Source organism: Lissotriton vulgaris, chromosome 2_1, assembly GCF_964263255.1.
Source record: "Lissotriton vulgaris chromosome 2_1, aLisVul1.2, whole genome shotgun sequence".
Taxonomy (NCBI): domain Eukaryota; kingdom Metazoa; phylum Chordata; class Amphibia; order Caudata; family Salamandridae; genus Lissotriton; species Lissotriton vulgaris.
Window position 1 is genome coordinate 757,962,925 of NC_141687.1, and position 22,597 is coordinate 757,985,521.

The window sequence follows — 22,597 nt, forward strand, 5'->3', positions numbered from 1 at the left end:
TCGCAAGACATCTAGTTGTCGGAGGCTAACCTTATGGTGGATGAAATCACTGCAGCCATTAAAGGGCTTCAGTCAGAGAAGGCACTGGGTCACAACGGTATTCCGATAGAACTCTATAAGAAAGAATCCGACATGTTGGCGCCCCACTTGTTGAGGTTGTATGAGGCCGGCCTAGAGATGGGAATACTCCCTAGAGACCAGCGAGTAGCAACAGTTATTACGATTCCAAAACCAGGAAAGCTCCCGCAGGACTGTACCTCCTACCGCCCGATCACGCTTCTGAACGCAGTGCGAAAATCCTTGCAAAAGTACTCGCAGCCAGGCTACAGCTCCACGTCACAACCCTGATATATCCAGACCAATCCGGCTTCATGCCGGGTAGAAACACAGCAATGAATCTCCAGAGACTTCATGGTGTGTTGGCCAAAATACCCACCATCCAGGAGTATGCGGTCATTCTCTCTTTGGACGCCAGCATGGCCTTTGACTGGGTTGAATGGCCCTTCCTTTTCGCAGTGATGCAGCACTTTGGCTTCGGGCCCAAGTTTTGTGCCTGGATTAGGTTGTTGTACATGCGACCACTGGCGCAAGTGGTAGTCAATGGACGGCTCTCAGAGGAATTTCCTTTGGGACGTGGCACCAGGCAGGGTGCCCCCTATTCCGCTCCTAATTGCTTTAGCGCTCAGCCATTGGCGTCATGGATAAGGTGGGATCCAGTAATACATGGGCTAAGGTGGACAGAGAGTTGGAAAGACTGTATTTCCCTCTACGCAGATGATATCTGGCTATATATGGCAAACCCCGAAGGTGCCTGCTTGACATCTGTGAGTCCTACGGCACACTCTCCAGTTACACCATTAATTGGGTGAAATTTGTGTTTTACATACTTAGGAGGTCCTCCCCCACGTTTGCCCAGGCGTGGAGATATTGCTAGCGGATGATGGATTTAAATACCTACTCATACACATCACGCCACACCCCACACAATTTTACAAGCTCAATATCCTGCCCCCACTGAAGAGACTCCGCAGTGATGTGAAATGGTGGCACTCCATGACGCTGACACTACTGGGGAGAGCGGCCCTGTTCAAGATGATGGCTTTACTCAGGTTTTTATATGTACTGCAAAACACCCCAGCTCCTGTCCCTAACTCTTACTTCAAGTCGATTGAGGCCGAGGTGGGACACCTTCTCTGGGAGGGTAAGCCCTCACGATAGCGTTGCCTAAACTTACACGGAGTTGGTATGACGGGGGAATTGCCCTTCCCAACATTAAGTTATATTATTGGGCCTTGCAGCTTATAGTGATCAATCAATGGCTCAACACTCCACAAGAGGAACCAGCATTACGTATGGACAGGCACATGCTTGGCACAGATGGAATCATGGGTACCATGTATGATAAAACTCGGAAACAAGCTCTGATTGGCCCCACGGCCCACACTGTTTAGGTCTGGTTTATAGCACAGCGAGCGCTTGGTTGCGAGGCAGTGATAACACAACAGACGCCACTCTGGGACACCCCTAGTTTAGGTAAGCTACGCACCAGCAAAGGTTTCTCCCATGGGGATCAAATAGGCATCTCCATCGTGGGGGACTTGTGGAAAAAGGTGGAAGTAGTCCCTTTTGCACAGCTGCAAGCAACATACCAGATGGTAGGGACGGAGGACAACAGATACATTCAAATAAAACACGCACTAACAAAGGCCATACCCCCTGGAACTGACCTCGTTGAGTCATCGCCACTCGAGGAACGATTATTTACGGACCCCCTGAACAAAAAGGCAATTCCTTTAATATATCGCAAACTGATCAACAACCAAAATGATCACACTCACAATCTCAGAGAGAAGTGGCAAGCAGAGGTAGGTGAGATGGATGAACAAGACTGGCAGGAGGCCCTGGCATCCCCGCGGGAGGTGGCAATGCCATCCAGACTGAAGCTTGTGCAACTTAAAATATTGCACAGAATATATTATACCAGCACCACATTTTACATAATAGGGAGGGCTGATTCACCGCTTTGTCTTAGAGGGTGCGGAGTAGCGGGCTCCTTTTATCATACACTGTGGGACTGTCCCCACATTACTTCGTACTGGAGGGCGGTCATAGATACGATCACTCGAGTGAGTTGCTTTGAGGTCACCCGGAATCGAGCATTCAAGGACCGGTTGGACAACAACGCACACAACTGCAAGGAACTCTTCAACATCGTGAAAGAGCTTTCCAACCCCAGCGCAGGAAACAACAACATCACCCCATCGCAAGACCTCTGCAACTCCCTCGCTTCATACTTCCACAACAAGATCGCGGACATACACAACAGCTTCAACAACCAACCAACGCTCACCATGACCGAACAACCACCCCCCCCCACCACCCTCCACGCCTGGACCCCGATCAGCACCGAAGACACCATCCGCACGATGAACTCCATCCACTCCGGATCACCGACCGACCCCTGCCCTCACCACGTCTTCAACAAGGCCGACGCTGTCATCGCACCCCACCTGCGAGACATCATCAACACATCCTTCGACACCGCCACCTTCCCTGAGAGCTGGAAACACGCCGAACTCAGCGCTCTACTCAAGAAACCAACAGCGGACCCCACCGAACTCAAGAACTACCGCCCCATCTCGCTCCTCCCGTTTCCAGCCAAAGTCATTGAGAAGACCGTCAACAAGCAGATGGCCGCCTTCCTCGAGACGAACGGATCCCTCGACCCCTCACAGTCCGGCTTCCGAGCCAACCACAGCACCGAGACCGCCCTCATCGCCGCCACCGATGACATCCGAGCCCTGATGGACAATGGAGAAACAGCGGTCCTCATCCTCCTAGACCTCTCCGCGGCATTCGACACGTTCTGCCACCGCACCCTAGTACAGCGCCTCAGCAACATCGGAATCCAGGACAAGGCGCTGGAATGGATCATCTCCTTCCTCGACGGAAGAACACAGAGAGTCCGCCTACCACCGTACAAGTCAGAGGCCTCCGAAGTCATCTGCGGCGTCCCTCAAGGATCATCTCTGAGCCCCACCCTCTTCAACGTCTACATGAGCCCCCTCGCGGCCATCGTACGCAAACACAACCTCAGCATAATCTCCTACGCCGACGACACCCAGCTGATCCTCTCCCTGACCAACGACCCCGCCTCCGCCAGAGCCAACCTGCACGAAGGGATGAAATAGGTAGCCGAGTGGATGACGACCAGCCGCCTGAAACTGAACTCTGACAAGACGGATGCCCTCATCCTGGGCTCTTCACCCTCCGCCTGGGACGACTCCTGGTGGCCTCCCGCCCTGGGCACCGCACCCAAACCGACAGACCACGCACGCAACCTGGGCTTCATCCTGGACTCCTCCCTCTCCATGACCAGGCAAGTCAACAACGTCTCCTCGGCGTGCTTCAACATCCTTCGCATGCTACGGAAGATCTTCCGGTGGATCCCCACCGAGACCAGGAAGACCGTCACCCTGGCCCTCGTCACCAGCCGACTGGACTACGGCAACGCCCTCTACGCCGGTACCACCGCCAAGCTCCAGAAGAGACTCCAGCGGATCCAGAACGCCTCAGCCAGACTCATCCTCGACATCCCACGAACCAGCCACATCACCGCACATCTGAGAGACCTTCACTGGCTCCCCGTCAACAAAAGAATCACCTTCCGCCTCCTCACCCACGCACACAAAGCCCTACACGACCAAGGCCCGAGCTACCTCAACAGCCGGATCAACTTCTACGCTCCCAAACGCCACCTCCGATCAGCCAACCACGCCCTCGCCGCCGTCCCCCGCATCCGAAGAGCGACTACAGGAGGAAGGTCCTTCTCCTACCTGGCCGCCAAGACCTGGAACTCCCTCCCGACCGACCTGCGCCTGCCCCAAGACCACCTCTCCTTCAGGAAGAAGCTGAAGACCTGGCTGTTCGAGCAGTAGCGCCCCCCCCCCCCACCAGCGCCTTGAGACCCTACGGGTATGTAGCGCGCTATATAAGTGTCACTGATTGATTGATTGATTGAGATGTCTACTCAATGTGTGGGTAACCACGCGGAGCAGAGCTGGGTGACCATGGGTATTGCACTAGCAAAACGGAAGATTGCTCAATATTAGGGGGCACAGACGGTCCCCTCCCATCAACAGTGTTGCTGAGACCTAGACAGCGCAATGATAGCGGAGAAAACGGTGTTCGTTCATAGAGGGTGTGCACGGAAATGAATGAGGGTATGGGGCAAATGGAAACTTATCGAGGGAACGTGCTCGCCCCTCCTCCAGATGCAATGGATGTACTACGGGGGACGATTTTACGTACTTTACTGTTCATGGGGCAGGGAATTGCGGAGGAACAAATTTGTACGTATGTGGTGATCTGTGAGGCAATGATGTGGATAGCGTTAGATCTGATGAGACATAAGATACACTTGATTGTAATCGGCTTTGATTTAATGCAAATGCCAATAAAAAGTGTTTTAAAGAAATAATTCACGCTGCAGCTCGGAGACTGCTACCTTACACATCGTAGATGATGCAGCCTTGGCCACAGATAAAAATAACCTCTTCCTCCTAATATTGCCGGACCTCTCAGTTTCCTTGACAGTGACAACCATCCCACATGGACCCTGGAGTCTTGACTGAGATTTACCAGCGGTGTCTTCACTGGTTCCCACCATACCTTTCCAACTGACCCCAGTTTGTTCTTATGAGCACCTCTAGGTCACTAATGATCTGTATAATCTGTGGAGTCTGCTAGGGCTCCATTCTGGTCCCTGACATGTTTACTCTTTGCATGGAGCTGCTTGGTGCTCTACTCACAGGTAACCGTATCCAGATTCACCATTATGCTGATGTTACACACCTGTCCTTGAAAGTCTTCTCTCTGCTTCAAACATCCAATTTATCCATATGTCTAGTGCCTACCTGAAGCTCAACCCAATCAATTCCTGTTATTTGCCAAGAACAATAAACAAGATACAGTTAAAACGTATCACAGTGACATTAACCTGGAGACACTCGATTTTCACCTAAGGCAAAGTCACTATGATTCTCCAAGGACACCTACTTTACCTTCAATGATCACACTGCCAAAAAACTAAAGGCGGCCTGGTACCAGGTGAGTGTTCTATAGAAAGTCAAACCATTTCAAATGACTTAAAAACTGCTGTTCAAGCTGTCATACTCTTGCATCTGGATGGTGATAATACCCTATCCCATGGCCTCCTAGACTCTCCACTGAGACCACACAAGGTTTCTACATGGTGCTGTCCATCTCATCCAGGGCCTGAAGACATTTGATGACATCACCTCCTTTCTGGTGGAATTCCATTGGCTCCCCTTGCCGGCCCGCACCATCTTCAAAACTAGCTGCATAATTTACAAAGCTATCACAACCAGCACCCATGCTTATCTTGCATACAAGCTCGCCATCAGCTAGGACACCATCAGACTGCAGACTAAGGAATGACAGCAGTATATGGAACAGCATCGTGGAACCATCAGGATTACCTTATCGCTGCTCACCTCTTTAAAGAACACTAGATCACAAATGCATTAACCTTCCACAGCCCAGCTCCTTCCCTCTTCCAAGTTGCCTTTATGCGTGTCCTTGCCCATGTACAGCACTCTGCTGCCTTTTCGCTCGGATCGTTCTAAACAAATGCTATACATACATACATAACAGCATTAGCTGCTAAAGTCTTGTGGGTAACACATTTTTTACATTCTGTAGATACGGGTCTTATTGTTACCATTTTAAAGAATTCATAATTTGAATTGGCTCCTAATTTTGCGTGTTTTAATTATGCATTTTATTAAATGTTTTATTGTTTTGCAATCTTTTTTCCTGCAAATAAATAAACAAACTAAAATCAGCTTGAATTGTGCCGTTATTCAACTTGGGATTGGTTTGTTTTTCAAGCAGCAAATATTGTCCAACCTTTCTTTGAGTTAGCAGCTTCTTTGTATCTTGAAGCACACAACATAAATCAAGAGGCACATCCAGTCTAGTATTTAAATATTATATGCTTGTTGATGGGATCTTTTAAAAATGAATGAAAAATTCTCTGATTAGAGTATTCAAATCCATTTTGTTGGCTCTTATTTCCAAAAAAACATAAAAAATGGGCGACAAAGTATTAAAATGAGTAGATTTATAAGAATACTTGAATTATAAACTTAATCTTATGGTATATTTCCATACATTATTCCACTAGTTATATCACACATTACTATGGCCCCTCGTGGCGGGATGCCTGGCTTTCACCTTGCGGATACCCTGCCGGGGTTATCTCACAGGGGAATACCAGGACGGGTTCCCTAAGCAAGCGCTTAGAAACCGCTCTGTGATTTGCGCTATATAAATTCCTGTACATTTACATTTACATTTACGGTTCTCCAAAGTATTTTCATGAGTTATTTTATATAGTAATTACTTATAAACAAGAATACAGCATGGTTTATAAAATCAGAACAATGTAAAGCAACACAGGATCTACAGAACATTTATAGAGATGAAGTGCCATGATTGCAAGCAATGCTAGACTAACAGGATCTGAGCAGGTAGGCAAGAACCTTTAGATGATGGGGGACGTTTACCCCAAAGCGAAGCATTGGTCAGCTTCTTAAATCTTAAGTGATTTTACTGACAAGCATCCCATCATGTGAAAAAACCAACCCATTGCAAACCCAGAATATGAAAAATGTTACTGCGCCCAAGCTTCAAAAATACTTTGCTACATTTATCTTCTTGGTTCTTGCAAACCTCGACCCAAAACTAGGCTTCTTCAAATTCCATACCATGATAAAATATATTCACAAACTTTGTCCACCATGGAGGGGTCCACAAATGTAATTTTCGAGCACCATATCTGCGCAAAATAATAAGGATGACCAGGGATGGCTATAAAATGGCGGGGACAATAGAGGTATCTCCTTTATTAGTTCATTGGTTCATCCGTGGCAAGAGCAGTTTCCCTAAAAGTTGTGTTTTTCTTGATCATCAGTGTGGGAGGTCATTGTTTGTTTAATCCTGCAGGTATCACCATGGGCAACCACTGACAGAACATGGTCAGCATACCAATGGCAAATCAACTAGCTGATGCCCGATGAACAGGGTGCTCCCATTTGCAGTGCAGTCAGCAGCTCTCTTCATGAAAACGTACCCCCCCCCCCCCCTAAATGAGGCCGGAGACACCACAAGTTGGCAGACTTTATAGCTACCAGTTTTCTGGATGGTGTGCATTTACCATTAAAGCCGTTTAGGCAGATAATCACATAAATGCAGTGTGTATCCAGGAGTTTGAAAGTGCATGAGAAACTGTAGTTTTATTTGCACAATAAATTCCACTCTAGTAAAATGTATGTTAAAACAATTTCAACCACAGATTACTGCTGACCTGTCTGTCTCATGCGGAAGTGGCCAATACATGGGTTGAAAGAATTCGTAAACATCCTTCAGTGTGTGATAATATTTGCTTCATTATGACAAGCTCTACAAACGGTAGGTTACAATTAATTTAAATATTTACGTTTTGGGGGGGTTGGCTCTACAAATGAATTACCCAGAAATGTTTACAGGAACCCTATTGTAAGACTGCACTGCAAAATATATATCTTGCATGTCTACATCCTTCCAAGTAGCAGTGCGCACTTCCTGTCGTTTTAAGTTGGCGGAAATGTGTTTCAGATTGTCACTCTGGGGAACTGGACTGATTTGGGTCGATGTGTAATGATGTGGCGTAACGGCCAGAGCTGCCGACTTTGGAGCTGGGGAACAAGGTTCAAGTCTTTGTTGCCTCATCATCCTGTGTTACTGGGCAAATCCCTTATTCTCCCAGTGCCTACCAAAAATGATGGTGTCCATGTATAATGTACCTGGTGCTCATGTAAAGCGCTCCAATACCTTTGGGTCGAGTTCGAGCTACATAACACTGCAAAAAATTTGTCTAATATACCTTTTCCTTTCCTATGATTTTGATGCTGTTTAGAGCAAGCTACACAAGATTATACTGTTATCTTGTTGCCAACAGCATGCTAAGTTTCATGAAATAACACAACAAATAAAGTACTTGGCTAAAGGTTGACAAAATCATTTTGTAGATGAAGAATGCGCTAGGTTTATTAATCTCCCTGAATAACACATTGTCAGGGTGTTATTCACAGCTGTTTACATTTGAGCTTGTGCACCTGCTAGTAAAAAACACATTGGGCCTCATTTGGATGCTGGCCGGAAAGCCTCCGACCACAGGCCGGAGGCTTTCTGACCGACAACCAAGGTTTAAACTCTGACTGCCCTATTACGAAGATGGTGGGCGGAGTTTAAACTGTCCGGTTAAACCGACTGGCTCCTGACGGGCTCAAGGAAATGGTCGGCCAGTCGTAACCTGCACATAACTCCTGATGGACGGCATTTCCGCTGTCTGGATTATTATGTTGGGGTCCGACTGGCTTTCCATGTCGGGTTTCCGAAATGGAAAGCCTGTCGGAAAGCGACTGTGGGAGTTCCTAGCAGGACTCCCTCCCTCTTCGGTCTCCAGTTGTTGGCCTAGGGGCCATTTATGGCACCGCCCTGTAAATTCCTGCACTGTGTGGCAGGCACCTATAGGTGACACACAGTGCAGGGATTTACAATAACTCCAATTTCTCTATGGGTGTTTGTGCTGAGACTGGTTTCTGACAGCCACACAACCTCCTATAGGGAAATGGGAGTTTGCATGTAACCGCACCATATGCGGTTGCATCGTATTTGCAGTTTCTGACCAGCGACCCAAGTTGGTCAGTTCCGCAACCTGAGAGATGTCGGTTAGCGGCAACTCCGAATGACATCATAATCATGCTCTTTATCTCTTATGTTAGCATAAAATGTTAATAGTGGTTGAGACTTGGATACATTTAGTAATGGAGCAAGCATTAACCTGATTACCTATGATGCCCCTTACTCATATGTTCCTGCCCCCCACCATCCCTCGATCAGCATTGGCTCTTGCATTTATTGTGAGGTAACTGAGGTGGAGGTATGTAGATAGGGTGTTTTGTTGATCGTTTTATGATCCTCATGCATATCATATTCACTGGTTTTACTTTTTCACTTTTCAACAAATGACCTAATTGTGGCGTTTTTTCGCATATGGTTTTTCAATATTTAACTTGTAAATCTATGCAATACTTGTTTTTTTGTACTTCTGCAGTTGACCTGCTCATGAAAGTTGGTGAGGTGGTGGATAAGCTCTTTGATCTAGATGAAGGGCTGATGGTAAATTGGATTAAACGTGGCGTGAGACTACAAGAGGAACAAGCTGCAGGTGACTCTGAAGATGAACCGTCCCCGGTTATGGAACTTGTACCATGCCTTTTGGAGGCAGCCAAACAACTGCGGTTTGTATAAACCTCGTTTCTTCTCAGCTTATCTTTTTCCTGGTAATACACAGTATTCAGTAGTTTTGATGTTGCGTATGCAACCTTTAAATGTCTATTATAGGGCAAATCAAGTTCTATATTTAAATATAGAATTTAATTTCCTACCTTCACATTCCTTTGAACTGAGTACTAACCTCTGTATTTAAAATTGTTCTGAAATGTGCCAGTTCAGTGGAGCATATGGTTTTCCATTGGTAGAATCACTGGCCAGGTTTCAGACCTATATTTTCAGTTTTAGGAAATAATACTTTTGTTCCATAATGAACCCAGTCATATCTGAATGGTCAGGGCAGGTGAGGTGGCAATCAAATGCTAAGAACAACTCGCCATTAATAGCAACGTGTGTTCTCAAATATATAGATAAGAAAGCTTTCAATTTAGTCTCGGAGTTCCTCCATTGAAAGCGCAAGTATGTTGAGAGGTAAATCCTGTATTTTAGTGGTGATACATGTAATTTTTTTGTGTAGCGGATAAGCTGTCTGCTATTTTGAACGTGAGTTTTCATTACCATGGGGCACGTGGTTTTGTGGCAGGCTCTTGAAATAGTTTCTTTCTAAAACATCTTTCCCAATGGTCAAGGAGAGAAACTTGTCTTGTGACTCTTTTGTGGTGACTTGCAGAGTTCTCCAAGGGTTGATTCATCACCCATGTTATTCAGAATACATGCTGCTAAAGTGACATGTCATTTTAGCAGTATGCAGACAACACCCAAGGATGTCTTAGAGGATGATCCCTCTGAGGCATCAGTCTACGGCATACTAGGGTTATTCCTTTTCAGTCAGTGGTCTGCAGCAGTCAAATCAGCCAACAAAGCCTCATATCCGTTTTTCATGTTTATCTACTCTCAGTTCCTGACCCTTGTCCATTATACAGGTAGTGAGGTTTGAACATTTGCTCTCTAAAAAAATAATTAATAAAACCACTCAGCCCTTCTGCTTTGTTGTTTATGTCCTTGCCTTTTGACTGGCTAATAGCAGCCTTAGCTGACCTCTTGACTGTGTCTTCTCTTGCTACCTGTTCAAAGGATCTTATAATAATAGTAGTTTCTATTTATTTATATAATCCAAATTCTATGATTTCTGAGAACTGTAGATAACATGTTCTACATAATGTTATTTAAATGGTGCTCAATTTACTGACCTCGAATCGATGGAAGGCTGAGTTTGTCTGAGCAGGATTCAGTCTTGCAGCCCGCAGATATCAGAAGCAGGTGTTCAACCTACTAAGCTACCCTGCCAGCATTATATATGCTGCAGCCTTCTAGTTTCCAGATCTTGGCAGTCTGATCATATTATTGTTTGTGCTCAATGATGAGCATTCGTTGTACAAGTATGGAGATCTCTGAGGTATAGTGAGAGGCATGTTTTACAGCACATCTGTTTTCATTTTATACACTGCTGATCAGGGAATATTGACCTTCTAGTCATAAAAAGAAATATGTATCCCTCACCTGCATGCAAATAAAACAACAAGTGCATTCGGACTAAGCTCTTAATTCTGTCAACAAAAAGTAACCTAGGCACTGTCTCAATGGAGTAAGCTTCTAGACCCTGCCTCATGAGGTTAACTAATGTTACTATAATAAAGCAAACAAGCAGAAAAGCAGGTCCTCACTACCAAATTTCTTTAATATGGTACAGACCAAATATCTTCTATTATTGAGTAACATCTTCAGTAGTGTGAAACTTTGCTACTTCATTGTACCCTAACTAGGCTCCATCAGAGAATAAACCAGCATGAGAACTACTGTGCAGACTCCAGGTAAATCTAGCCCTTGTCTCTGTTCAGTCCGATTCACATAATGAAGGTTAGTGTCTTTGCCCAACTTATTTAGCCCGGCTCATACCTTTGAGCCTTGGTAATATTGCAGTCTATGTATTTAACATTGATGCTCTGGATGCAGATTTTATGTTCTGAGAATGCTAAGCTCTGGACATACTTTACTTGGCCGGTGCCACCCTTCCTTCCCTGCTTGCAGCTGAATTTTTCTAAATACCTCTCAATTTCTAGAATTACATTTGTAAGTAACTCCTTGAAAGAGTCTTGACTCACAACTTTGCTAAAATCATGAACTAAGTATACCAATACCTCAGTGTGCACTTCTTCCATTAATATTCATCAGAGAAAGTATTCTGTGACGGTAAAAAAGGTATTCCACTTCCCTTGTCACATTAGACCTTGTATCACAACGAAATTGCCTACCCTTCTCAGTTGACTGTCAGGAATAACTAGTCTAAAGCAGGAAGTTGGCTTGTGTTATTTGTCAGACACTGAAAATGGCACTCCATTTTTACTTCCTTACCTCTCCTGCATTGACCATTGATGCACATTCATGTACCTTTCTTCACTTGCCCATTAACAATTATTGGCATCTTCCATATTCCACCTGCATGGTGTTGAGATATGGATCCACTTTGCCCTTAGAAGAGAACTATGTGCTTTTGGGTCATCAAATTTCTTATGGTACTTCCTAAACTTCCCACATTTTTTTAAACTGTGAATTGGTAATCTATACTTGATCCTCACACTACCATTAAACACATTTCACCACAAATAGAAATTTACAGGCTAAAACATGGCTAGAGATTCGAGTTCACAGACCAGTCCTCAGGCCTCCAGTCTGCCACTTACAGAATGCCATGGTTGGCACCAATTAGAAGAGTCTGACCCGATGCCTGCCCGCACTTTGGTGCCAAAGTCCTCCTCTAAACTTTGCCCATCCACCTCGCCTGTTGCTTCATCAGACCCGAAGACTTTGGAGCCGAAATCCAGCTCAGCGCCAGGAGGTCATCGGAAATCTCAGGCTTCAAAAAGACCTGCATACACAACCTCCGCTTCCTGCCGCTTCCGAGGATTTCGACCAACTGATCCTTCGGCGCCTCCAGGAGGAGCTTGACGCCAGCCAGCAGCATATACACATCTAGCTTGTCACGATGTCATGACAGACACCTCTCCACCACCTCCATTGCCTCGTCCACAGGCGCCACATCCCTCCCCCTCCTCCTCCTCCTACTACTTCTACTCTTTTGCCCCTTGTGCCCCTCCCTACTAGACTGGCCTCCCCAGTGCTGCATGTGGACCCTTTATCACTTTCACCTTGGGGTTCTCACCCTTCCCTTGTGGGGGTGGGAAAGGGGCAGTTCAAGGTCTCCCTGTGACCCACATTATGATACGAATCCCTTTGATGACCATTGGGCTGATAGACTTGCAGCCCCCTGATGATTCTGACTTGGACCTATATCTGGCTGAGCCTGTGCCCCAGATGGCACCACGCTGTATAACAAAGTTCTGCAAAAGGCAGTCCCCATTCACAAGGTGGAGATGAATAAGCAGCATGAGGAGTATGACTTCCTCATGGAGGCCCTCTCCGCCAATCAAAGATCTATAAAGTATCTGTCTATGCTCAAAGGGATGCTAAAGCCCGCCCACAATATCTTTAAGGAACCGGTGAAGGTGCGAGTCATCAGTCCTATGAGAAAAACCAATACAAGGTATCCTCTTCCGACTCAACTTGCATCATGGTTCAACCACCACCTGACTCCCTGGTTGTACACACAGCACGGAAGGAAGCAAGTTAATTCCCAGGGCTCAAGACATATGTCCCCTTCTGACCAGGAGAGTAAAAAGATTGATGCAGTTGGCAAATGTATTGCCTTCCAGTCTGCCAGACATTGGCGTATTGCTAATTCAGCAGGCATGTTCTCCTAGTACAACAGTGCCCACTGGGATGAGCACCTCCTACCAATGACCAATATAGGAAATTGGGTCAGGAGTTGGTGGTGGAAGGTAAAATCATCTCTAGCACTAACATTAGATGCGCCACAGACGCAGCTGACACCGCTGCTTGAATCGTCAACACCAGTGTCCTTCACAGGCACGCATGGCTGCGCATGTCTGGATTTAAACCAGTGGTGCAACAACATTTCCTCAACTTGTCGTTTGACAGCAAGCATCTGTTCAGCCCTCAAGTTGATGAGATGTTGGAGAAAATTAAGTACAGGGAAACAGCCAAAACCATGGGTGCCCTGGAGACCCCTTCTGTGAAGGGTAAGTAAGTCTCCATTTGGAAGCTATGGCCTCTTTGGGGATGCACCTTTTCTCCTGCCCCTTCGGTTGTTACTTTTGTCTCCTCCCCTGCAGTAACCTCAAGAGGGTGTTTGCTGTTGCATAGGGATGAATGGGGATGCCTTTGGGGTAGTAGTTTTAGCTGCTCCACCGTATGGAGTGCATAAAAATGTGCTAAGGGCCCGACCATCCATCACTTGTCCGGGGAACGTTTCACGTGTTTCTGTCCGGCTGGGCAGAGATCTCATTGGACCAGTGGGTTCCTAAGTATCATAGCACAGGGTTATTGTCTAGAACTCATGTAAATGCCACCAAACATTCCCTCCCACAGACATAAACTCTCCCTGGAAGGTCAACATCTGCTCTAAGAGGAGATGCATGTACTACTCAGCAAAGGGGGCCCTAGACCCCATGCCACCATAACACTGCTGCAAGGGGGGTACTCCCAAGAAGGCCGAGTCCCTAAAGCCCATCGTCACCTTCAGGACCCTCAACAAGTATATCCTGTCAGAGTACTTGCACATGATGGCACTCCAGGATGTCATTCCATGGGTACAGCCGGGCAACTTCATTACCACCCTCGGCCTGGAGGACACCTCCTTCCATGTATCCATACACAATGCACATGAGCGGTTCCAGTGGTTTGTGGTAGGTTGTCAGAAATATCACTTCAAAAGGCTGCAATTCTGAGTAACCACAGTTCTCAGGGTATTTACAAAATGCCTTGCAGTGATAGCTGCGCACCTCAGAAAGGGCTGCGTCCACGTCTATCCAAACCTGGATGACTGTCTGATAAAGAGCGACGCAGAAAAGCAACACCTGGCGCACACCCAAGCCACCATTTATCCCTTGCACAGCCTAGGCTTTAACATCAATACCACCAAGTCCCATCTCCAGATCCTGCAAGTACAACCCTTTGTCGTGACCATACTCTACTCTCATGTAGGGAAAGCATACCCCAGCCCAGCAAGGCTACAAGCATTCCAAACATTGCTTCCTCTTTTTCAGCCAGATCGCAAGGTAATGGTTAGAAAGGTCATGTGCCTACTAGGCATGATGACCTCTTGGCATTGTCATAGCCCCACATGCCAGATTACACATGCATCCGTTGCATGTGTGCCTAGCGGCACAGTGGTCACAAGCGTAAGGTCAATGGGAGGATCTAGTGTTGATCTGGGGGCGTACTCCTCGCTCTCCTAAGTGGAGGAGTGCCAGTGTAGGACTCGACCTTTTTTGCTAAGGTTCCCTAAACTTTTTGCTTTCCCCCTAGACCGTTTTCCTGACGTAGGGTTGCCAATTTAGATGCTTTTGATACTTTGCCACTGCTGATCAGTGTCGAAGTACAAGTGTTCCCTATGTAAAGTGTAATGGTAATTGGTTGACCATGATTGGTATGTTTGCCTTACTAGTAAAGTCCCTAGTGATGTGCACTGTGTGTGCCAAGGCTAGTAATGCAAAGGCGCGCGGAGAAGGGAACTCAGGCCTGCAGTGTAGGGCCTGTGCGCAGATTGCTAAGTTAGCATGTTGTCCTGACATGTGCAACCGCTTGTCAGGCCTTAATTTCCCTTTGCATACACATTGGGCACCCCTGTGGTAGGTCCCGGGTAACCACTGGTCAGGGTACAGTGTAGGTAAAAGGCAGACCATATACTAAGGTGTGTTTTATGTCCTGACAGTGAAAAACACTCCATTTCGTTTTTCACTGCTGAAAGGCCATCCTGCTCATAGGGCAGAATGGGGGAGGCTGGGTGTTGTGTGTGTTAGCCTAGTTTCCTTTAAGTTTAAAATGGAGAGGTGAAGTTTAGTATGTATGAACTTACAGTGTCATATCACATCTTTCTGTGAAAGTAGTTTTGTCACCTTGTCTTCAGAAACCTCTCTTTTAGAAAGTGGCTGAGTTTAGTGCTTTAAGAATTTCTGTGCGTCTCTGTTGAATGTGGATTGACTGTCTGGATCTGAGAGGGGAGAGGAGCTGGGAGAGGTCTTGACCCAGGGAGGGGTTGAGATGGCACCAGGCTGACCTGCATGTGGAGAGTCAGAGGAGGAGAAGCCCGGGAGGTGAAACGGCCTGGGCTGGTGCTATAAACCAATTGACCCATCTCCTGCTGAGTGATTGAGGATCCAGACCCCCAGTATCAAAGGGAGAAAGGTGACACTGGGAGGGAGACACCCAGAACTGATTTAGGGAGGAGTTAGGGACCCCTGAGCACAACAAACTTCAAAGACATTAAGGGGTATAACTATGACAGCTGAAACTCCTGAACGTTGGAATGAAACGGAAATGTTTTGAGACTGAAAAGGCTTGGACCCATTTTGTGGTCAAGAGGAACCTCTGCTAAGGAAATAGCAACTGAAGAGACTGCTGGGGAAAGACCAACTCTTGCTTCGTGATCTGGGGCTGGTCTGCAGTTTGCTTTTTTAACCAAGGAAGAGGCTTTTGGGACTGTGCTTGGAGGCGCTGAGTCCCCCTGCTTGACGAAGACTGTTCTTTGTGCTGTCTTGAACCCCAAGGGCCTGAGGTGAGCTGTCTCCCTGTTTGGAAACACAGAAACATAAAAGTTTCTGGAGAAGTTCCAAGCAATGCGGTGTGCGCATGCTTTTGCAGCTTGAGACCCTCAGAAGTTGTGCCTTGTGATTGTGGGCACGCAGGAGTAAGCTGAGTCTCGGACTCGCAGGGTTAGTGTCGTGGTGCAAGCTTAGACGTTGGTGAAGAGCGCCTGGTCATTGTTTGCACCGGGAGAAGAGGTGAGACTCGGACGCGCAGGGTGTTTGTCGTGTTGCAAGCCAGAGCGCTGGTGAAGAGAGCCTGGTCAGCGTGTGCACCGGGAGAAGAAGTGAGACTCTTAAGCGCAGAGTGCTTGTTGAGGTGCAAGCCGAGGCGGTGGTGAAGAGCGCCTGGTCATCATGTGCACCAGAGAAGAGACGAGTCTCGGACGCGTAGAGTGCGTGTCGAGGTGCAACCAGAGGTGCTGGTGAGGAGTGCCTGGGTAGTGTGTGCACCTAATTTGAAGTAAGTCTCCACAGTGCTGAGGGCGGGTCTCGGTGTCCACTGAGACCGCCCGAAGGAGGGCCAGGTTATTGGGCCCTCGGAGTGAAACAGCAGCAGCCCGAGCTCACCGTGCCCATTGATGGAGATCTGGATCAAGGCCCAAGTCGCTGAAGGAGGAGAGGAGAGGAGAGGAGAGGAGAGGAGAGTCGGGTCGCCCCCCCCTTTCCCCCCTCCCCCAGGTAACATGGAACACCACCTGAGGTGGGGTGCGGGCCTGGAGGGACACTCTCTCGGCCTCTCGCTTCTGTCAGCTGTGCGAGCCTGTTGCTTCGGCTTGGATCTAGGCCCGTGCTGGCCCAAGGAGGAGCAGTAATGGGGCCGGAGTGAGAAGTGGTACTTTTGTGTCATTGTTGATCCATATTGGGGGCAACTGTTAACGGAGCACCTATACTGTCGTATTACACTTTGCTTTATTGCTGCTGACAAACTATCAAACTGTCGTATGACGCCTGACCTTATTTGTGCATGACGAACTACATGCTGGATGCGCTACGCACTGCGTTATTTTTCCCTTGCAGAGTACATGATTGTAACGTGGCTCATTGCATTATTTCTTCATTGCACAGTTCCTGATTATAATGTGGCGCAGTGCAATATTTCTTCATTGCACTGTACATGATTGTAGCGTCACGCATTGCTTTGTTTCTTCCTTGCACAGGGTATGCTGGTAGTGATACGCATTGATTTATTCCTTCTATTGCAAAGTACAGGACTGTGGCGCTACGTATGTCATTGTTTCTTTATTGCACAGTACAGGAGTATATTGTTAATCATTGCGGTATTTCTTTTCTTTTGCAATATGTGTGATTCTTGCAGTACAACTTACCTAAGCTTTTGGAAACGGTTAGAAGTAAGCTTAACTATTGGTTATTTATCTATTTATTTATAAAGTTTTATATAGCCGGAAGAAGCAGTGGTTGGGATTAGAACCTACCAATACTACCCATTATTATATGTATCGTATGGTCATATTGTATATCTTCTTATATAAAGATTATACTAGTTTTATAAAAACTTGTGCAGAGTCTATTTGTGGTGACATCATTGGGTAACTGTGAGTGTGTTTGCACATACTGTATACTTGTGCCTTGGAGATAAGCCTGGCTGCTCGTGCCAAGCTACTAAGGGGGTGAGCAGGGCTATTTCAGACAGTGTCCTTACTTAGTCTAACATTGAAACAAGGGGTCCGGATCTCGCACCTGGCGACAGCGGTGTGGGACAGGGACTCCCGCCTCCAACATTTAGTGGCGGCGGTGAGGGATAAGGACCCTCACTTCCAACAACCAGCAAACTGTTACAGGGACGGCGCTTATTTGTCCCACTTCCGTAAATGACTATCGCCATGTGCGCCTCGCTCACTGGTTAGGGAGCTCATCTGCAAGAGCTACAAGGGGCATGGCTGCCCGACTAACTGGCCTACACATCAACCACCTGGAGCTGTTAGCATTCCAGCTAGCCTTCAAGATGTTACTCCATCTCATTTAATACAGGGTAATTATGGTCCAGACGGAAAACACAACCATCATGTTTTATCTACTGAAGCAGGGTGGCACACACTCCCCACGGTTGTGAGTTAATCTCCTCATACAGGAATACCTAGAGTGGGCAACAACTTTGCAGACCAGCTCAGCAGTATGCATCAACAAGTCCATGAGTGGGAACTCCACCCGCTAAGTCCTACTCCCGTACTTCTACCACTGGTGGTTCCCTCACATAGACCTCATCGCCTCTGCCAAAAACGCAAATGCCAAAACTTAGCTTCCAGGCTCCCACAGTCCCTGAGAGATATTTGCCCACGCTTTTCTGCCTCTCCAACTCCTTCCATTCATGGTTCTGTAGCTTCTCCAAACCTCCCTCACTCTCATCTTGGTAGCCCCAACCTGGGTCAGACAGCCCCAATCACAACCCGTCTGGACCTCTCTCTAGCGCCCCGTGAGAAGCTGACCCACTGGCTGGATCTTCTCTCCCAAAATCAAGATACACTCAGTCATCCTTACCCCAAACTGCTCAATCTTGTGATTTGGCTACTGAAGTCTTAAAATGTGGATACCTCAATCTGCTTGCAAAGTGCATGACCATCATTAAAGAGGCATGCAGGCCTACAAACAGAGCCTGCTATCTGGCCAGTGAAGATGGTTTGTACACTAGGGTCTCCCTACACATCTTAATTATGTCCAAACAATAATCCAAGACATTGTTTTTTATCTGCTTCGGTTGCTAAAGTCTGACCTTACTTATCCCTTCAACAGAGAACACTCTTCTCTTTTTAGGGTTCCTGTTATTAAAGCCTTTATTGAATGGGTCAAACCGATTATTCCTCTGCGGGTGCCACAAGCTCCTTTTTGGAAGCTCACTATTGTTCTCACTAGACTAATGGGCTCTCCTTTTGGACCACTACTCTCTTGTCCCTTACAGGTTCTTTCCTGAAAGGTGGCTTTCTTTAGCGTCATACCCTCTCTTGAGCTTGTTAGTGCGATACAGTCCTTTACTCTGCAAGAACCTTTTTCCCAAGTACACCAAGATAGGGTAGTCCTTAGGACAAACCCCGAATTATTCCGCTAATGAGGTCTCAAGCTTTCACCTCAATTAAACCATAGAAATCCTAATGTTCTTCCCACATCCAAAGTCCGGGGCAGAACGAGTTCTTCACACATGTTTAAGCACAGATAAAGTATTACAATGACAGAACAAAGGCATTCCATGAGAATCGGTCTCTTTCTCCAACCCACACAAAGAGTGTGCTCTCTCTAAGGCAGGTATAGCTTGCCAACTTGTCAAAAACAGAGAAATCTTTTATGCTAAAGCTATAAGACCTTTGCTTGTCCCTCCCAGACCTCACTCACCCTGCAGAAAGGGAGGTTGTATGACTTTCTTGGGCAATATTACTATAGCTGCAGAGTAGCTAAATGGTGAATGCCCTCCCCCCACACACAAATTTACTAAACATTACTGTGTGCATTTATTAGCTTGCCAAGAAGCTATGATTGGGCAAACGGTCCTTAATACACTTTTCCAGTCTTCTGCAGCATCCCCAAGCTAGCCACTAGTTTTGTGAGGACTGCTTTACAGTGTGTGCATAGCATGTGTATATGTTGCTACACATGCCACAATCTGAAAGCGCTACTTACCCTGTAAGCATCTGTTCTGTGGCATGTAGTGCTGCTGTAGATACACATGCACCCACCCTTGTCCCTGGGCGTCTTCATATGTTGCAGACGCTTTCAACTTTCATCCTTAACATTTTCTTTTGCATGGTCATCTTTTCTGTATCACTATGCTACATGTACATCCTCACCCTTCGTTTTAACAGTGGACCCAGTGCCTATCAACATTACCAGCTATATGTGGATTCACTATACCTTGTGACTTAAAAAGATTTCTTTGAAGAGAAACAACTTGCACATGTCCAAGCTCAGCACTAGATGGCATGTGTAGGCACAGCATGTGAAAATAGAGCACTACATTCCACAAACAGATGCTTACAGGATAAGTAATATCTTCCCGTTTTCACATAGACCCTTTCTCTACTTGCAGCTTCTTTTCATCCAGTGCTTCAAAGTAATAACTCAGACTGTAAAAATGACGTGTTCAAAACATGTTGTTGCGTTGCATTTCCAACATTATATTGCTACAGTACGTCAGTTTCAGTTTCTAAATATACTCAATATAGGGCCATATGTAGGTGGCCAAATACCGATCGGTAACACCGAAAAAGGGTCATTTTCGGTGTTACCGACAAATATGTAGCCATGTGAGATGTAGGTAATACCGAATAGGATCGATAATAACGAATCGGTAAAAACCCTAAGTTACCGACTTGGAATTACCGAAACAATGAATACCGAATCGGTAGAAACGATTCGGTAAAACCCCCAATTATGCTATGTAGCAAACCCCGGTAATACCGATTTTGGCCAAAATCGGTAATAACGAATCGCTAATTACCACGTTTCAGGAGCATGTGGTAATCAGGAGGAGTCTATATAAACAGACCCAAAATGCATCAGTATGAACACAATGGCAGGCCTCTATCTCATAGCAAGGCGGCTATGCCTGAGAGCAGCAGGAATGAGGATCTGGAGACGTGAGGAGCAGGTGTACAGAGTACGCATCACTCTGTTCCAGTTGACAGACGCAGAAATATACGAGAGATACAGATTGCACCCAGACACCATCCTGGAGCTAATACGGGACCTAACACCCTATCTGGAGCATCAGACGCCAAGGGCCCACGCAATCCCCACCCATGTCCAGGTACTCTGCTGCCTGCACCTCCTTGCATCAGGAAGTTTCCAGGGTGTGATAGCAGCAGTGGGTGGAGTATCACAGAGCTGCCTATTCCGGTTCTTCAACACCTTCCTAGACGCCATGATGGACAGAATGGAACATTACATATCCTTCCCCAGTACGCAGGCGGAGCTGCAGAGAACCAAGCTGGAGTTCTATCAACTTGCCCACTTCCCCCACGTGATCGGCTGCATCGATGGGACCCACATTCCCATCTGCAGCAAGTGAATACATTTACAGGAACCGCAAATCCACCCACTCAATCAATGTGCAGGTGATCTGCAATGCCAAACACATTATCACAGACATCGTGGCAAAATACCCCAGGAGTACCCACAATGCTTACATCTTCAGGAACAGTGGCATACATACACGTCTGCTTGCTGGTGAATTTGCCGACGGATACATACTAGGTAAGTAAATGTCACACACCCTGATGTACACCCTGCCACAAGCTGTTGGTCACACCAATCAATGCCACTTACTTCTCTTCATAGGTAACAGCGCATATGCCCTCCGGCCGTATCTCCTCACACCATATCTGAACCCAACCACCCGAAGGGAGAGGAGATACAATGTGGCACATAGAAGCACACGCAACGTGGTGGAGCGCACTTTTGGTTTGCTCAAAAGCAGATTCCGTTGCCTCCACAAAACAGGAGGTGCGCGTCTGTACAGCCCCATCAAATGTTGCAAGATTATTGCTACGTGTGCAATGCTACACAATCTGGCCACTAAAAAAGGAACTGCAGTGGAACTAACTGAGTCAGAGGACGAGGACAACCCTCAGCCAGAGCCCAGCGCGGCTGGTGCTGCTATTGAACATGATGGGAGACATAGACGGGCAGAGATAACATCACACTATTTCTGAGTGAGTAACGGCACTGAGGCATTTCAAATTACATGTACAGGTGTTTATTTGGCACACCTCCAGCATTGTGAGCATTGTCCAATTGGACATGGGTTACATCACCCATCACATGCATGTGGACAGCCAGTGTCCTTCACTTCTTGCGTCCCCGTGCTGCACGTGCATGTTCCCCATCGACACAGACTTGTGAGTTGGACCGTTCCTGTGCTGGGACATTACGTCCACTACGCCTCCTGCACTCGGTGGGTGAGGGTGTAATGCTACCACGGCTGGTAGCCTCCTCACTGTCCCCCCCCCCCCCCCCCCCCCCTTCCATATTTGAGGCCTTAGCATTCTGCATGAGCTCTAGCACTGAGGTCATGGACACCATCCCCCTGGCCACATCCCTGCTGCAATGCGCCATCTCCTCCTGCATGGCGATGGACCGGCGACACATCAGTGATGTCGTAGTGGCCAGCCGGTTCACCGACTTGGTATAGTCCTGGAGTCTCAGTCTCTGTCGGCGCATGCCAACACGGTCCTGCTCCAGCTGGCTGCAGAGGTTGTCCACCGAGGTTGCTACCCTCTCCATCCCTGCAGACATATTCTCCCCCATGGCACTGATACCCTTCTCCATCTTGTGCATATGTCTGTTAATGTTTGCCACCTCCCTGTGTAACGACTTCATCTCACTCCATTGCAGGCGCTGGACCTTCAGCATGTTGCCTTCCAGTCCAGCAAACACACTGTCACCCTGCTCAAATGCCACTGGACTGTCCAGCCTTGCCCTGCGGCGTCGTGATGAGATATTCGCACCCTCGGATGCTGAACCAGCCAGCTTCCTGTTGGATCTCTCTACGATAGGACTTTGTTCGCGCTGGCTGCCCTCCTCCTCCGACGCCTCCATCTGCTGGAGGGTGATCACGGCATGCCTCC

At 47.1% G+C, this 22,597-nt stretch overlaps 1 protein-coding gene across 2 annotated transcripts in view; it reads left to right on the forward strand.

The window, feature by feature from the left end:
• Window positions 1-22,597, forward strand: part of SAAL1 (serum amyloid A like 1) — a 266,162-nt gene that overhangs the window by 135,312 nt on the left and 108,253 nt on the right. For both annotated transcript variants that reach the window (XM_086956068.1, XM_086956067.1), the window contains 2 exons: window positions 7,379-7,494; window positions 9,182-9,368. In XM_086956068.1, coding sequence (XP_086812194.1) covers window positions 7,379-7,494; window positions 9,182-9,368 — 303 coding nt within the window. The remainder of the gene's footprint in view (window positions 1-7,378; window positions 7,495-9,181; window positions 9,369-22,597) is intronic.